At 30.9% G+C, this 20,218-nt stretch overlaps 1 protein-coding gene across 1 annotated transcript in view; it reads left to right on the plus strand.

Moving 5' to 3' along the window:
- Nucleotides 1-15,523: 15,523 nt before the first annotated feature.
- LOC113521396 (axotactin) overlaps nucleotides 15,524-20,218 on the plus strand; it is a 35,369-nt gene continuing 30,674 nt past the window's right edge. The window contains exons 1-4 of the mRNA XM_052894095.1: nucleotides 15,524-15,846; nucleotides 16,409-16,543; nucleotides 17,796-18,018; nucleotides 19,315-19,451. Coding sequence (XP_052750055.1) covers nucleotides 16,432-16,543; nucleotides 17,796-18,018; nucleotides 19,315-19,451 — 472 coding nt within the window. The 5' untranslated portion in view covers nucleotides 15,524-15,846; nucleotides 16,409-16,431. The remainder of the gene's footprint in view (nucleotides 15,847-16,408; nucleotides 16,544-17,795; nucleotides 18,019-19,314; nucleotides 19,452-20,218) is intronic.

The following is a 20,218-nucleotide window of genomic DNA, read 5'->3' on the forward strand; positions in this document are numbered from 1 at the left end:
TGACTGGGCTAGAATTTTGAGTAAATATAAAATAAATATATTCACGACTATAATCCCTAGTAAACAACTGACTAAACCCTCTGCCATGTTGGATTATAAAATACTTTATTAAATGTGCGCACGTCAAGTATAACGTTCATAGCTTTTACTTGCATATATATATTTGCATTTGTTACATTAATCACATGAGTAGGTATCAGTATGTTGAAACCTTGATAAAGTAGTTCGATATATCAAACGAAATATTCAAACGCGATAATAAATGTCTATAATTTTCGATCACTGTGACACACTGAACTAGTTCAAGCGTTGATATCTTTTGTAAGAAACTCTAAGTCATTCAGTTTCAAAAATGACGATGTGCTTTAAATGACAAATAATTCACTTAAATTACTTTCGAAAGATTTTTTTTTAACTTATTGATCAATTTCGTCGTAATAAATTATTGTAATACATTTATGCCAAGTTTTTTTGAAATATAATTAAAAAAAAATTAACAGAATAATGACGGTATGTAGAGTAATGTCGTAGGTGCACAGTGCAAGAAAAACTATAAAAAAAGTATAAGTTGTTAAAATTAAACGAAAAAATACAGTATAAAAAATATTTTAATATAATAATTGTAAAAATCATAATTTAAGATTACAACAAAATTTATAAAAAAAAATATAAAGAAATAAACCCAGTCCAATGCAAGAGAATCCTCAAAATTGGTTCAGAAAAATATACAAGCCACACGTCGAGAACAGCCTTCTCTTCCTGATTCTTATAAACAACGGTATATATATATATATATATATAATGTACAAATCTGAGTGTCTTCCATTTGTTATAACATATCTTATGCATTTATATAAATGCACTTATGCTCACGCCGTTAAGGTTATTATGTAAAATGCTTATTTAAATCCCATTTCTGTCTACCACTAATAATTTGGTATGCGGCATACTGACGCGTAACATCCGCCCATTAAAGCCATAGTGAAACATAGCAGTCAGCTGTTCAATTTAGTACTGTATCACTAGAAAGTGTGAATTCTTAATTTTTTATTTCACGTTGTTTTTCTATCAGTAAGTATTAAAATCGTTATCGTAACAAAATAACCTTAATATTCGTTGGACTCTGTTATTTTAGTATAAAAGGTGGACAAATTATTAAGTAAGGATCTACCTAATAATAATAATAAGAAAATACGTACCTATCGTGATACAATTTCAATGACTAGATAATATTGTAACAGATCCTTAGACTATTTCGAAAGTGAAAAAAGTGTTGTCCTCCTTTTTTCTATTTGCTGTGCCCAACAGGGTCAATAATTAAAATGTTATGTACTAATTATATTATGGAATGCAATAATAAATAAATAAATAAATAAATAAATAAATACCTCGAGGTTGCCACTCAAGAACACGTTTTCTTCATTGGATGTCCATTAATTTAGTTATATGTAACTACTGGAAATGAAAGGGTGATTATTAATGATGGAGATTAATATTTTTATTGCTAGCTATAGCTAGTAATGTGAGCATGTTGACAAAGATTTTTTTTAATAGGTGATAATGGAATGGTAACTCCACCCGCGCTATTCGTGTACACCGAAGGGACACCAGTGAAGGATGATAGATGAGAATGAAGCATTTCAGTTAGCCCATCGTGACGAATTCAACAAGAATTGTTCACAATGGTTTCTAGGGGAAACCACGTGGAGATCGACCTAATAGGGCATATTGCTAGCAAGGGGCCGGTCAAACTCCATTTCTAACAATCCCTTTACCCTCTGTTGATAAAGATTTAATGACCTTGACAGATTAACCTCCACATAATCCTCCCTGGAAACTATCGTGGTTAGTTCCTGGTGAATTTATCACAATAGTTCAACTGACCTGACTTCATCTTATCATCATACATTGGTATCCTGCCAGCGTACACCGATAGCACAGGCGAGAGGTTGCCATTCCATTTTCAACCTATTAAAACTGGGGGAAAGGGATTGTTACTAATAGAGACTGAGAATTCCATTGCTAGTAATATAGCCAACCAGGTTGACCTCCTTACGGTTCTCCCTGGAAACTATCATGGTTAATTTCTGATGAATTCATCATGATGGGCTAACTGGCCTGTTTTTATTCTCCTCTATCACCCTTCACTGGTACTGCGCCAGTATGTATATATATATATATATATATATATATATATATATATATATATATATATATATATATATATATATATATATATATATATATATATATATATATATATATATATATATATTGTATATGATTTATTGAATATAGAGTATTAAACTGTAGCAAGTTAAACTACTGTACATGTAAGTTTTATTACCACCATAACATGCAAAATCAACCCATTTCAAATGAGATACATTAATGTAAGTATCGAGTAGGCGATAATAAATGTTTTCAGATGTTGTAATATTATACATAGATAACAATATTATATCATTGCATTAAAATACTCTAGGTATAAAAAAAAAAACCATTCCCTTCTATTGGTGTACAAATGAAAACTACTAAAAATTTAATTTGACTTTTATAATTAGAAATAAATTGGATTATTGAAATATATATTTACATATTCATCTATAATATCATCACGTAAATTCTGCAGTAGTTAGTCTACTAAATAATTTCAATAAATTTTATTGGCTACTATCGCTCATAAACACTGGTAACACAAACTTGAATAGTCTTATATTAATTATTATGAATTAATGTGTATGTTAATAATTCGAAAGTTTAAAATGGGCCCATATTGTATCGCAAGGGGAACGCTTCGGAGGGGTGCTCATTATAATCACAATATTCCCAAGTATCTTCTCCTTATGATATGGCTGTCAATTGATGCAAAAATATCATCGAAACAAATTTAAAGATAAGTGTTTACGCAACAAAAACTTTACGTGCAAGCAAAGAAAGTGTTACATGAGTAGTTCTTTAATAATACATCGCAATCGTTGTCAATCCATGAAAGCTGACGCAGATGCATTGCGAAGGTACCGCGCCATTCAACATCAATTAGTTCGTAACTTTCTCTCGCGGCTTAAAACTTTATTGAACGTGATTTTCGAGTAGTAATGAGTGTTAAAACATGGTACCTACTGTGCACGTTGAGTAAGAATAAATATACATATTATTAAAAAATAACGTACATCATTTGTACATTATGATGACGTGTGGAAACTTCGTGTAATTTGTCTGAACGTCAATCAACGTGTGTTGCAAATTTTGTTTATATAAAACTTATTCTTACCTGCAACTCCGTTTGTATGAACGAGATATATTGTCGACTAGAGTAAAAAGTTGCCTGTTAGATAGAGATCTCACAAATCATAAGCCAAATTTCCCAATAATTGGTTAATTCATTAGAATATAAAGATGTGACAAACACATTGTGACATTTTTAATATTAATAACGACTATTCCTATTTTCAGCATTCATAATAAAATAACTGAACTTTTTTCAAAGTAATAACATAAATACTTAACGTAATTCACTATTTGAATTATGTGAAATTTCATTATAAAAATAATAGAATTTTCATCGTGCCTCCGATCAAACTGTTTATAATTACTCCTCTCCATCCAAAGGTTACCTGGAAGAGATCGTTTTTAGCGATAAGGTCGTCCATTGTTTTCTCACTGTAATTATTTCTTGTAATAGTTTGTACCTATAATAAATTTACTATTGTAATATTTTGGAGGAAACAATAAACAGTATGTATCTATAAACAATTAAAAGATATTATTTAAAATATCATAATATCGATAAATACTAAAGTTAAACTATCTTTATTTACCCTATATAAGCTCTACTAACATGGATTATTTTAAAAATAAAACCTCGTTTAGTTAACTGAGACAATTAAATGACAGAATAATTTAAGACAATGTATACAGAACAAATAGAAATAACGTAAATTGTTAACGTTAGTAACGATAATGACGCCTACCATCACAGTCACGCAAACTACGATCTAGTTATTTATATATGAAAATAACAATACCTACTAAGCATCTACCCATTATACTTAAAGAGCCAAATGTCTGTGCCATCTGTTTCGCTTTTTTATAATAATTGTCGTAAACTAATGAATACAAAAATCCATTAAGTATATTATGCATGGATAATTTGTGAACCAAAACATCAAAATGTTATATTACATATGTAGAATATATTAAATACAAAAATATTTATTATGCAACTTTAAAAGTCAAATTTCGGTTAATTTAGGAAACAAAGGATTTAATTCATAAATTAATCCAACCAAGAGTCGAACCTGAGACGTCATTTTTGCAAAGCTAATATACTGCCCAGTAAGCAATGACTTTCATTACAATTATTTTGTTTAATTCCGTTACCATTAATATGTATGTGATTGCCAACACTCGAAACAAAACAAAGATTGGTCACCACTATTACAGCTAGAAGTTTCACAATATTCCATCATCATCATCATGATGAAAGATTGTAGAACTTAACTATCAATTTCCAAATGTCATTTTCGTAGTTTGGGTACCGATCGCATTCAGCATTCAAATTGCGAAAATGGTTAACAATGGGTTCCAAGCAGCGATCTAATAATTTGCTTGAACACATATCGCAAAACATGTGTGTATAAAATGGCAGTCGGGGATTAGTAGCTAATATAATAGGTTATAGAATTTTTGGTATCAATAGTGTATAATAATAAAAAATATAATAATCACATACACACACACTAATAGTAATGGAATTAAACTATATACCCCCCTCCCCCCTAGTTCGATAAAAATTTTACTGTCAAGTAATCTGTGCTTATTCATTTTTACACTTATTGTGTCAATTACAAAAAAAGAAAATCAGTAAGCTTTAATGCGAATTGATACGAAAGGCTTACTTAGTTGTATATCATTTAAGGGATGAGATATAATTATATAATTGACATAGGTGACGAACGCATGCCAACTTAGTGCTATCTACCCTAGAAGAGAAAGGGATTTTTATAAATATGGTCTAACAAATTCATTGCTAGTAATATACCTTATCAGATGGACCTCATGGAGACTCGTGGAAACCATCGTAATTAATTATTATGGAATTCGTCACGATAGGATAATAGGCCTGCTTTGATCCTCACCATTTATCTCTCACTACACTCCCAACTGGTGTATACCGATAGTGCAAACGAGATTACCAGTCCATTTTTATCCATGAAAAATACCTTAGCACATATGAATGGTATGGTATTGCATAAGTTACAGAGAGTTATAGAGTTCATATAGATACATATATAACTTTGTTTCAGGCGGCCCTTCAGCATATATGTCGCTATAAGTTGCATATTAATTTCACTACGCTATGGAGGTTAGTATTATTTACTATTGTCTTATGTATTTAAACAAGACGAGAAAATCCCAACAATGAACAATGACTATACCAATGTATTAATAATTTTTTCCGCAGTATAAAAACTAATAGGTATTTTTCAATGTCAAGCCACTATTTTATCAGCAACGTAAGCCCGCATTGCGAATTTTATACGGAATTTGTACGAAGCCACACGCTCTTGCGTAATCAAACCGCGCGGCAAAAAAATGTGTGAACTTATTCGAATTATCACTGTTTTAAGAATGACTATTCAAAAGATTGGGTTATTTTGAATTTTAAAAACAAAAGACAGCGCCTGCCAAATTTATACGCAACTTAAATTTTACTAAAATTATATCTTAAAATTGAAATGTTTTTATATTTGACTTTTTATTACTGAATCATGTTTAAATAGAATAATTAATTTAAAAGAAATTTAATATATACGCCATAATCCTAGATGAATACACGGACAAAGCCATGAGATATAGTACGTATATTATTAACGTGAAAGTATTGTAACAGTTTCTAAAGATATTTTAATATTTGTTACTTAGTTACGCTTAAACGACTACACGAAATTAAATGATATTTGTACATACATATTTATATATACGCCTTATCAAGTAGTAATAGCAATAATAGTATGTAAGATAGTAGTTAAGCTTATAACCTATATTTAAACCTCCTTCACAATTATGCTCTTCCAGTACTTTATCTTATGAAATACCAGAGGGAGACTTTGGACAAAAGTCGTTTGCTTGGGTACTTCTGTTCCATTCGTGTTTCAACCATGAAGCAGTTGTGTTTGCATGGCTGTGTTTCGGTTTGAAGGGTGGGATATGACGTGAATTTACAGGGTACAGAGGAATAACACCTGAATCCTCAGGAATGGCAACGCATGAGGGGTATCATGGGCGAATCAGTATACTCTGTTATGTCCATGGTACTGCTCATGTCTATAGTCGACGGTTACCACTTTCCATCAGATGGGCCGTCAGCTTATTTGCCATTCTAAGTCGTATAAAAAAAAAATCTTATGAAATAATTATGATAGTACTTTGTAAATTTTCTTTAAAGATATTATAGTAAAATTAAGTGTAAGTTTCTATTACTTAGAAAGACTGCAGTAGGTTCGCGAGAAAAGATCCGATTTCGTAATATTTGTAATATATTATAAAAATTAATTTTAAAAGTAAATGTACAAAAGTATATAAATATATAATTTTGTACTAACGTATAATTTATTATTAATTGCAATTAAAATATTTTGGATTACTTCAAGCATCTTCTTCGTCTTACTAAAACTTGACTTTTAAGTAATGTCATCCGTTATATTTATTTAATTTTGGTTGCCATCATAATTTATAAATCATGTGTGTTATGAAATTGTGTCTCAATTCTTTATAACTAGCACATGCGTAATTCAAGAAAAATACTTTTATACCTATTGTATTCATAATAAACGCATACCTACAAGATGTCCATTGCTGAACACAGACCTCACCCTATTGGGGCGGATTTGCCAGTAGTTGCTACGCTTGGCAGGCGAATTTGCAACCACAGTTAGGCTTTGGTGATGTTTTAAAAGGGACGCTGCTACCAACTTACTCAACCATTAAATTTCTTTAGTCGCCTCTTACAATACCCATGGAAAAAAAGGGTGGCCTAAATAGTGGTATTAAATATATGTACCAAGGAATTGCTATACTTGTTAAATAACAATGTATGTGGAATCGTCACTCCATCAAGTTACATAGTAAATATTATTGAACTAATTCTTTTGTCTTTTCTAATTGCCTATTTCACGTTTATAGTATGTAGACAAATTGACGAATAGAATTTATGTAACAAACCAAATAGCACCTGACCATCTACTTAGCGTTTTTTTTTTGTATGATTACCTGTAGACAATACATGTACAAAGGTATCATTGTCATCGTATTGGGGTCGATCGCAACACTCGATAGTCACGGACAGAGCGGGAGTCATCATTCGACGCCGGACGTTCGAGTTTTGTAGTGCGTTGCGTATCCATTGTATCTAACGACACGTCATTTCTAATAAAAATTACTATAACCAAAAAGTTGTAAAAATTAGTCTTTAAACATTCTTTTTAGATTTTAAAAACTTTCTACATTCGAAACTATTCTAAAACCTTTTTCATAAAATATGAAAAATTTATTTTTAATTATCTTTATATGAATGTATTTCATAAAAACTCATTATCATTGGTTCGTTAGTAATTCTAGAAAAAAATAAAAGATAAGAAAAAGTATATCACTAATGTATACATAATGACGTGTTTTCTTGAAATTTGTCATTTTTTTATTACTTTTTTTTTAAGTAATAATCTTTTAATATTTAACAATCAATAATAATGAACCATAAATTACCAATAAATAATTGTCATAACTATGACAATTGGTAGGAGGCTAGAACTGTTTTGTGCCGAATGTATGATTTCGAAGTTCCTCCAAGTAGTAATAGTATTTATTGTCAATGACAATAATCTATCACAGTGGTAGAATAAAGAGAAGACGGAAGAGGGGGCGACCCTTCATTAAGCCTTCGTCCTGGGAAGCCTATAAATGCCTCTGTCTTCCTCATCTATATTCATATTCTATGTATGTTCATGTAAATTTAATTAAAATTACATTTTACTAATTATTACAAAATTACTAAATAAACTTAAATATTTTTATATACAAATGTGAACTGAACAAAAAAATTTTGACTGAATAAAAAGCTTTTAAATTTTAAGAGCTTAATCCCCCACTGTTCTATCAACAGAAAACATAACCGATTAATTTATATTTATTAATATTAAGAATGTATTATTCATCATAATTAACTAAATGAATCTCATTCTAAATGGATCAGCTTGCACCTTAAACCACTCTTCCTTCAGGATGATTCTATTATACGTTGTGCTAGAGTAAAATATTGAGCTTTGTAAAATAAAATTCAAAGATATCGTATTCATTTTTAATTCTAAAATCCGATACAGTTGTTACTAAAATAATAATAAAGTATCTACATAGTTCTCGTATCACAATGGACACAGAGCTCCTTAAGTGATGGCATATCACCATTCACCGCTTATCCGCCGAATAGATTTTGTATCTGCCTACTTACATAATAACAAAAATATTCAACTTATTTTACTTGCAATCACTTCGAAGCACTATATTATGTCTAATCTATTCATCTAAAGTGACCTGTATAAGAACTTTCATTGAACAATCTTTCAAGTTTATTTTTAGATGAATTTGGAGATATAATTATTATATCATGAAATCTGTGTACTTCACCGTTTTTTCTTTTTTTTTACAAATAGTCATGTTATTTTTATTTACAGGTGCCAGTTATTACTTTTCATCAGGTAGACCACAAGTTTTCTTGGCATTCAAATTCATATACAATAATAATTTTTATTGCATTTTAAAAACTAAGCATATTTATTTATATATGTACCAAAAGATATAATTTATTTAAGCATGATTAATAAAATAAAAACGAAAGATTAATATTTCATATGTATAGAAGTTAATTAATACAAAAAAAATATTCTCTTTGTAACAAATAAATCATTTATTTTTTATACTACTGAGGTAGCAAATAAGCATACGAGACGCCTAATGATAAGTGGTTACCGTGCTCTATAAAAGAAAGTATATATAATACTCCTGGTATTACAAAAGAGTAGCCGATCCTAATGAAACCTTTTTCTATATTGAAAAAGAAAAACCTCGGGAGCCCATTCCATCCCAACCTGAGTATCTCTAAACCCGCGCTGTATATAAACATCTCCAGGTTTTAAGGTATGAGATCTCATAATTTGTGCTTTACCATTCATACAAAAGTAGAAAATAAATATATACGCATAGATACGTAGTAAATGTACATAAGTACTTCAATATAAAATTGATCCCATTGCTATAATAGTGCAATGAAATTATTTAATTTAAAAGTCGTCATTCTTTCCTGTTCAATCTTGGCAAATGATATATTGCTTCGGCTATGTTTTAAAACATATGGTTCAGCTTACGACCCGGTCATGTTTTGCTTGCTACACAAACACTGAGAAGATCATCTCAGAAAATTCAACTTAATTTCATTTAACTTTACTATCTTCATATCATATTAGCCGTTAACTGACCATTTCTCAATAATATAGATAGGTCTCCCCCTATTGGAGGGGTTTGTTAGTAGGTGCTACTCTTGCCAGGTGGGTTGGTCTCAGCAGTCAGGCTTTGGTGATATTTAAAGAAAAACGCTGCCGCCCATCCTTCGATCATTAAGTTCCTTTAGTCGCCTCTTACGATACCTACGACAAAGGAAGGGGTAACCCATTCTGTGCCGGAACTATACGATGAATTGGGGAGAGAAGGGATTGTTAGCCCCTTTGCTAACAATATACCCTGTCAGGTCGACCTCCTCGTGATTCCCCCTGGAAACCATCATGATTGATTTATTGTTAGGTTACGGTGGGCTAACTGACCTGCTTCATTCTCACCTATCATTCCTCTCTGATGCGCCGCCAGTATATACCCCGCCACACAGGCGGGGTTACTATTCCATTATCATCCATTAAAAAAACTATACGACAAATTAGGCCATTATCTTACTAATATTAAAAAAGCAAGTAAATTATGTCTGTATATGGAAAATATTGCCGTATAGCCCCAGCTTAGAATGGGCTACCTACCCCTTCATTTTCTGTATTTGTCATAAGAAACGACTAAGGTCAAACAAAAAGCTATTTAATAAAAATCTAAATAATTCCTATATTTCAAGTAAATTACATATTTATATTTTACAGCATAAACCTTTTCTAGATTATATAGATGATTAATAGAAAAAATACCAATAATTTTTTTTTAGTCCTTACTCTGTTATGTCCAACTTACTATTATACTATAAATAAATAATATCTAAGTCATCATTATTATTTTACTATAGTATTATTAATATATACATACTAGCGTACAAATAATGGCGTTTCCTCCATATTCCTATAGCACGTAAGCATGTAAAAATGGATCCTCATATCTATGTGAGGATAACGACCTTTAGTACTAGATTTACCTAGTATGGGAGTTGGCGTGAAGAGAAATTGTTACGGTAACCGGGATTTATTAATTGACCGGGATAAAATCTCTTCTCCTTGCCTCATACTACTGATATCCCAATTTAACTACACACTCGACAAATAGAAAGTCAGATCGAGTGATTAAAGACAATCTCGTATTTTTTATTTAGATACGTGCCAACGACACTGGTTTTTCTAAAACTAAATAGCAGTCTAAAATCGAAATCGTAAACGTCTATCGTGATTTATCAAAAGTAATTATTCAATTACCTATTTTGTCATAGAAATAGATTAAAACAAACATTATTTCGTCTGGACGTAATAATTTAATAATATACACGTATCTGTCGTGCATCGAGTGGGCGCGAGTGGACACTGCCACTTTGTAAGGTCAACCACATTTTAATCCTACTTAGGTACTTTTAAAAAATATTATATATTCCTAAAACTAATATATAATGTTAATGCAAGTAAATAAACTAGTACTGACAAATTAGATAGTTTAGGTACTAAATACAGAAACCATGGTACTGTTTTCAAAGATATACATAGGTACATACACATTTAGTCGGTCTCCTATGTAATAGAAATATCAATGCATAGTTACACTGTAGCTTTTTTGTATGATAATGAGTTTCACTGTCTCAACACCAAAATAATAAATTTAGAATTTAATATGATTAGTGATTACATCATCATCATCATCATATCACTGTTCAACATTTGAACAATTTTTTCCTTCATACAGGTTTGTCAATAATTGTCCATATTAGATTGTAGTAGATATTATTATGCTATAAATAACTTTCCTACTTAAAAAGGACCTGAATAAAAATTTTAATTTAAAAATTCTTTTAAGCTACTAAGATTAAAATAGGCATATTTAGACATTGGATAGTTCAGTGAATTCTTTTAAGAGAACTCTAAAATTAAACATGTCCATTACATTCTTGACTAGTTTCTAACACTAATTAGACACCTACAATGAAATCATGAACCAATATAGACATAATAACATTTAGGTATGTACTAAAAACACCATATTCACAAATTAGCGCCTCTGACATCATAATCAAACTTGACCAGTTCAAGAAAAAAACGACTTAGCATTTTCTTTTTAGTTTATTTATTTAAATGTTTTTGCAAATTAATTTTAATATAGAAATCAGGTTATAACGAAAATGTACACAGGCGGACTTATCTCTTGAAGGGATGTCTTCCTGTTAATATTGAGAACCCATAAGGAGAAAGAGAGAAAGTGTTTTTAGGGTTTGTATATGAAGCATAAAGTATATGGTGTAAAAATAATATGATAAATAAGTAACTATATCATTACTCAGATAATATAATATTAACAGTCACTATGTACTCAATATATTATAAAAAATATAATTTATTCCCAATGACTTCCGATTATAAAAATTCTTTCACCTATAGAAAATACATATACAATACATATAGAATAAATATTTTTACAAATAAAAAATAAAATGAAAATTTTAACAGATGTAACGTTTAAATTAAGATTTGTATTAATTAATTAGTATTATAGCATTATTATAAGATATTACCCAAATATATGTAATAATAACATACTGACGTCATCAACTCCGGAATAATTTAAAATTTGTTCCGTAAAAAAAATTAACTTCACTCCTGACAAAATTACTAGTATTACTATTACTATTATTATTATTATTAATAACGAAAATAAAACCTATTGAATAGAAAAAAATATCATTAATGTCACTTAAGGATTAGGGTTGTGGTTGATTAACTGAAATACAGTCAAATTGAGAAGAATTCGTTTTTTAAATCACTTTAATAATATTTCTATTTATAAAATTCTATGACTGTATATACTTAGACAAAGTTCTATAGAATTTCGCAAAATTCGTGACAAAAAAACTTAATATTATTTTATCTATAGTAATTTGTTCGCGTCAAAATCATTATTGTCACGCATTTTATTGTAACCAAACATAGTTTGTGTTAAAAAAAAAGAAAGCGTTTGAAATTGCTTCTATGACGGAAGAATGGATAAGAAAGTTAAAACGTTTTGTTGAAGGCAAATATTTTAAAACTCATAGTACTTAGAATTATTTATAAAAAAAAAAATATTTAATATTTTGCTCTACAATAAAACAACAGTAAAATTAAAGATTACGAAGCGTAATATCTAAGAGCTCACGAGTGATGACCCATGAAAGCTGCCATGGATGTCAAAATGTGTTCTGTGATATCCATGATGGAATTTCTCTCTATAGATGAAGATTACCACTTTCCATCAAATAAGCCGTCAGCTTGTTTGCTATTCCAAGTTGCATAAAAAAATTACTTCAATCGTGCTATCCTATTAACATTATAAAAACAAAAGTTTTTAAAGAAGCATAGATGGATGTTTGTTCATGTTTCATGCAAGAACTACTGAACGGATTTAAATGCAATTTAGTACAGGAAAAGGTTATGCCCTAATATAGCACATAAAATACTTATATACTGACTCACATGGGTGAAACCGCGGAATACAGCTAGTAATTAATATAGAACCAATACGAGTATAAACCCTACCGAATAATTAAATTGTATTCAAAATTGCCATAGATATTGTATAAAATATACATATTTTGTTTTTATATATATCATTAAATTTTATTTCTCCAGTTAAATGTAAATTTAATTTCGATTTTAAATAATCGAGCAAAATCAATTAATACAGTTCGTTAACTATGGATTATGGTTTGAAAGTGAACTGTGTTTATCTCAAATCATATCAAATTGATGTTCATTGCCAATTAACTGCGATTAAATTACCCAGCACGTGTCAAATAGTGTATTCCACAAATGTACTGTTAATTAAACACGGAATGCGTTCATGCAATGTGCATGTTGCGTATTCATTCTTTAAGCGCTAAAAATAATCAAAATAATAATCTTTCTTCTTTTTTCTTTGATGTTTTTATCTTTTTTATATAATTATTTTTCTTGTTCATTTTTTAGTTATTTATTATTATAAAATAGTGTCATAATCTAAAAAAGTTGTCTCTGCTTTTTTCACAGCGGCAAAGTAATATTAACCGTTCTAATCGTCAAGAGAATTTTGAACAAAAAACGTTTGTATTTAATTTTATGCAGTCTGTATCTTTTACCTTTATTTTTATTTTTAACGATATCGATGCTTTGATCAAAGACATAATAGCATAAATAGTTGTACAACACTATGAATATAAATTTATTTTATTATGCTGATGTTTTTAGATAGTTGCATAAATTCATTTTCCAGTTTCGTAGACACAAGGGCGGTGCCGATTCTTAATGTTCCCAAATTTATTACCTTAGATTTATGACACACAACAAACTTCTATTCACACGTTGTAGTTCTATCTTCGAGTTTAATTTTCTATGTAATAAATAATAATTTAATGTATTTATCAATAATATCGTCCGAATACAACCAATGTATCGAGCAGAGCAGTATTAACCTCAGAGTACATTGCTCTGTCATTTTTTTAAATGATATGCTCACAACTATAATTCCAAATAAAAAAATTAATGCTATAATGATGATGATACCAGAGGGAGACTTTATACAAAAGTCGTTTGCTTGAGCACCTCTGTCCCATTCGTGTTTCAACATTAAAGTAGCTGTGTTTCGGTTTGAAGGATGGGATATGGCGTGAATTTACAGGGTACAGAGGAATAACACCTGAGTCCTCAGGAATAGCAACGCTTGGGGGGTAACATGGACGAAACAGTATACTCTGTTATGTCCATGGTACTGCTCATGTCTATAGATGGCGGTTACCACTTTCCATCAGGTGGGCTGTCAGCAGCAAGTTGTATAAAAAAAAGATGATGACCGTCATAGTAGCCATTATCATAACCTTTAAGAAAAGAGCATATTCCTTTTTAAAAAGGCCGGCAGCACAGCTGCAATGCCGTTGATGTTGTAAGTGATGATGGGTGGCGGTAGTCACTTACTATCAGGTGAGCCGCATGCTCGTTTGCCCCCTGTGTTGTAAAAAAAACTGTCTGCTGCTGAACATAGTCCTTTCCCATAGACTGTCTATTAAGGAGTTTTGCCAGTAGTTGCCATGTTTGGCAAGCGGATTGACAACCGCAGTTAGGCTTTGGTCATGTTTTAAGAAGGAGCTACTGCCTATCCCTCGATTATTAAGTTTCCTTAATTGTTGATGACGACCCCCTCAAGAAAGAAAGAAATGGCCCCTTCTATGCCTATGTTTGTCAGTGACAACTCCAGTAGATTAAGTACTATATCTACTCGTAATAACTTATAGACCACTACGGTGAGTTGAAAAACAGACTGAACTTACCATAAAAATTAAAAACATAATCACAACTGCAACCCAAAAATGCTACTGTTAGGCCCAGGTTTTACCTCTCCTCATAGTGGTTTTAATTCTTTTTATTTCCTATTTAATTTAATTAATATTTAATAAGCTACCCTCTTGTTGGTGGAGCTCTTGGCTCTCACTACGATTTTCACCGAGTTTCTTCACCTCTTGATAGGACACGACACCAACTTTTTCCTTGATCTGTTCGACGCAACAAGGCCTTGGTCTCTCCCTTCCCCTCCTTCCATCTATCGTACCTTCTATTATAATGTTCATAAATTCATCGTGTCTTATCTAGTACTCCAACATGTTCTCCATTACGACCACAATTAATTTTATAATTTATCTTCTTTCCTTACCTATATATACCTTAAGTAGGACCTCCTCATTAATAGTAATGTATAAATATACTTTTAATTTAAAATTAGTTCTGTTTTTATAACTTCATTCTACTCTACATTGCACTACCATAATTCTAATAAATATAAATAAAACACAATAAACACTAAACTGTTACTGAAAACGGTATTTTTTCTTAATTCATGATAACATAAGAATGATAATGTCATTAGTCACCGCTCTAAAACATCAATTCTTCGAAATCGCTCCGCTTAAGTCCTGTATCCTAATCCTGGGAACGAGTTTGACCCATGAGGACAAATTGTCACTGTTATTACACGTTGTTAAAGTTCGCGTCAGTGCTCCACGGTTGACGGGGGGGCGCATTACTAACGCGCTACTGTCCAAACGTGATTTTAAATTTAAATGGTTCCAAATTCGAAAATCAAGAAATAAAAAATAGTTTTTACTCTTTTATTCTTTATCTGTGTTTAGTGTAAAAAAAAGTATTAAAATGGCGCGATAACAAATTTATTGTGAACTACATTTGTTTTAATATTTTAGTTTTATTGTTAATTTTGTAATTTATATAAAGAATTATGTAAATATTATTGTTTAATTGTAGATACTGTGATTTGTTGCATGTATAAGTTTATCGAGCATTTGAAACAAATATTTTCCTCTATGTAAGTAACATATAATTTATGTTTAATTCCTTTTCTTTGGAGGTAGTTTAAAAGGAATAATTAATATAACGTTACAATGAAATCATGAATGTTTTTATTTTTGGGTAACAGTATAAGAAGAAATACGCCAAATACAGATACTAACTCCAAAACCGATGTGTCAACCTAAAGCAACATCTCGAGACAAGCGGTTACTTGAGCCAATTTAGCTGTACAACATGTCCATTATAAAATGACCTCTGAACTTACTTTCATCTATACAAAAGGCAGTCCAATCTAAAATAGAAACATTTTAGCCAGCCCACACTACACTCTCTGATTCCATATTTCCGCTCAATACCCTATGTCAATCCACACGATTGAAAACAGAACCTTATTACAAAGAAACAAAATACAAAATACTATCTTTATATTACAACCGATGAGAGGAAATCGATTTTTTAAGAAAACACTTTTAGATTTACCAAAATGCATTCAAAGAACCTTTTTAATATCCAATAAAATTGATTCTTAATGGCATTGCGTTTATAACTATTTTCGAATGATCTTTGGTAAATTACAGATAAATGAACGCGATCGAGCAAGATGATAACGTCGCTGAATGGAAGAGGAATAATATTAATTCTACTTTTTATTTTGTACGGAACAGCTGATGTTCAATCCAGTTTACCGGTAGACTTGGCCTCAGAAGAAAAAGGTATGTTTAAAAGAAGTTATAAGAAGAGGCAGTAACGAGCAGATGTGTAATCATTGTGAATTGATGATTATCAATCTGAAACTGATGAATATCTAAAATTTCCTATATATTTATAGTTCCATATTGAATTGGTCTAAATCGCCTAACCGACCGCATATTTGGCGTCAATCAGAACGCACTCCTGCATACAGTTTGTATTTGACTACACTCGCCAAATTATGCATTTACCTACTTTCTCTTGAAAGTAATATACTAAATAATAAAATGCATTTTCAAACGTATTTTTTTCACATTACATTTACGCGAGGCTAAAATTTTTTTTATCTTTATACTTAAGTACTTACATAAAGGTATATACAAAAAAGTACAAATTCAATATTCAATGCATATCACAAACTTATGGCAGTTCTTTATAATTTAAAGTTAATCGATACAAGTAATTAAACTTTAAATTTGTAATTAAAAAAACCATATATTTCCAACACATTTCTACTATTATTCAGTATTATACTGATATAAACCTTTGGATGAAATTATAAAGAATAAAGATATAACACGTTTGATCTAAGAAATATCAACGCATAACGTTTTTTCCGTTTCCTTTCCCGTGGGTGTCGTAAAAGGCAACTAAGAGAACTTAATGGTCGAAGAGTGGGTAGCAACATCCCTCTTAGAACATCACCAAAGCCTAATTGTGGCTGTCAACCCGTCTGCCAAGCGTGGTAACTACTGACAAAACCGCTCTTATTAGGGGGCCTATGTTCAGCAGTGGACAGTTACAGGCTAATATGATGATGATGATGAACACTTAGGCATCACAAAAGTAATCTATGATAACCATGGTGCTGTTTTAGACTATAGGCAATGGTTACCTACTACTTTTGACCACTTGTTAGCCAATTTATCATCTTAAATTGCATAAAAAAGAAGTTTTCTACTTAATAAATAAACAATAAAAATATATTCTAGTTTCTTTTGTAAAACTTATTTATTTAATTATTGATTGATTGATTGATGCTCTTTTCCACTTTGGGTATGCTGGAAGAGAACTCTTTTAGAGTTAAGCTCGCCTTTGTACATTTTATTTCCGCTGTTATATTTTTATATATAATTAGTGCGTACAATAAAGTATTAAATAAATAAATAATTATTTTTGTTGCAGAAAATTCTTAATATTTGATGAATTTTATAATTAAGCGTTATAGTTAACCTTTTAATTTTACTTTCAATTTATTTTACTTCCTTGTTCCAGTACTACCACCAACCACACTATCTCTCACATCAACCTCATCAGTCAGCACAACAATTAATGTATCCACGTCAACATATGCCACAGTAATACCGCCCATACCACCCAGCGATAGAGACAGGTTCCTCACCTTCGCGGAGTCAGGTCACCATCGCACGTTTATGTTCGCTAAAGACAACACGTTTATACAGTTAGATGGTGATATAATACAGAGATTTCAGTTGAGGTAAGATTAAACTAACAACTGGATTTTATTTTAAAAGAATCAAAAAACCTTTACTGATTGTGAGTTGTAAAGTTGTGTAACTTTGTCAATCCATTATCATATATGCATTGCAAATTTTATTATAATTGTAGTTAATCTGGATGAAAAAATAAATAAGATAAGTATCTATTAAGGCGGCGTTAGCGACAGCGATAATATGTCCATAGACATACTCATTTACAGATTTGGTTTTTTTTTTTTTTTTTTTTTTTTTTTTTTTTTTTTTTTTATGCCACTTAGAATGGCAAACAAGCCCCTTATCGTGGAGGACTGGACATAACCGTCAATTTGTTTGGTACAGATTTGGTACATGATTACTTTGACATATTGCTATATATAATGCACAAAGTCAATTTACAAATTCACACCTAATTCACTTTGTATTCGGTTCAATAATAGTACACATAGTAATGGTTATCAATACCCATATTATAATTATCCAATAAAATTCCACTTCCAAATCTATTCCTACACCATGAAACGAGAATAATTATCTACTACCCACATCTTCTCATGCAGATTACCTCAAAGTTTGAAGACGAAGGTCTAACCAATGCATGTAGCCAATATTAACTTATGGAACCAAAACATTATTTCCCGTAAGCATGATCCTACACGATTGCCTGTAAGCAAAAGCTTCAAATTAGCGAGTTATGGAGAGGGCTATGCTCGGAGTCTTTTTGCGTAACAGAATCCGAAACGAGAATATCCGCAAAAGAACCAAAGTAACCGACATAGCCCAAAAAACTTTACTTCTTGGCACTTCAGCTTGCTTACAAGCTAAAATGGCAACCTAGTGAATGCAGGGAATCAGTGGATGTATGTGGCTCAGGACCGTTCTTTATGGCAGTCTACAGAAAGGCAATTCAGCAGTGGACGGATAATGGCTGAGATAATGATGTTATTACATTTCGTATTGTTACACATTAACTTTCCCTTGGATTAGTTAATGATGCATAGTTCCCTTACAGTCATATCTAAATTTAATTACGAAGCAAAATCTCGACTCGAAACTCTTTACCAATGTCAAGTACGTATTAACAAATCAATCTCAAGAGTATGAGCTGCATATTTAAATGGTGTTTTAATTAATACGCTTTTAAGTCAAACTCAGCTGTTCACGTATCGGTTAAGAGCTGAGAACACAATACACATATAATTGAAAGAGACTATTCTATCTTTTGCAATAGTACAACAATAATACTACCTTAAATTTATAAATACATCGTGTTGTCTATAATATTAGCTTATTTTCAGATTATGCAGGGAAATATCGTTCAAATTCCGCACGAGGCTTCCTCATGGCCTGCTCGTGTATCATAATGTTAAGAATCCCGTATTCAAGATGCAACCTTACGCCTTATACGTAATCGTAGAAAAAGGAGAGTTGAAAGGTGAGTAAAGATCTATTCTTAGCATGTCATGTCAGTATTTTTGTGTTTTTTTTATGCAACTTAGAAGGACAAACAAGCTCTCGACCCACCCAATAGAAAGTAGTATCCGTCACTTATAGACATGGACATCACAGAGTGTCGCCCATGATATATCGCCATTCGTTGCCGTTCCTGAAGACTAAGGTTTTATGCCTCATTTTTTATATATCGATTTAAAAAATATTGGCGTATCATGGTTTAACATTACATTTTTAAGGCAAGTAATAAGAACTTTATTTTTAAACAACTTCCAAATGAAAAAGATTCTTAATTCATTTGATTTCTTATCAACATATTACGCAATTACGTAGACAGTTGTGAATCAGTTTCACAATTCTTTTCATGTTTAAGAATTTATTATAATATTAGTCTCTTATTGATTTTGTAATGATCGGGCTATTATTTGTTCAGAACAAAAAATATATTTGTTACAAAGTAAAATCCATGTAAACACGCGTGTGTATGTATGTTCACGGTTTGACACACAGACCGACAAACCGCAAAAAGATTGTGTCCCACTATCTAAAAACTAAACTATTAGACCGATTTTGATTAAATTCCTATAAAATCAATCTGTAAGTATATCCTTTCAAATTAAAAAAGAATTCATCAAATCGGTTTAGAACTAACGGAGTTTTGAGATATCAAACATAAAAAGGCAACCAAATTGAGAGCCTCGTTTTTTTTTAACTCGGTTGAAAAAAGTAAACTGCAATACAGTTTATCAT

This window comes from Galleria mellonella, unplaced genomic scaffold (assembly GCF_026898425.1).
Source record: "Galleria mellonella isolate WM207_F2 unplaced genomic scaffold, CSIRO_AGI_GalMel_v1 utg19, whole genome shotgun sequence".
Taxonomy (NCBI): Eukaryota; Metazoa; Arthropoda; class Insecta; order Lepidoptera; family Pyralidae; genus Galleria; species Galleria mellonella.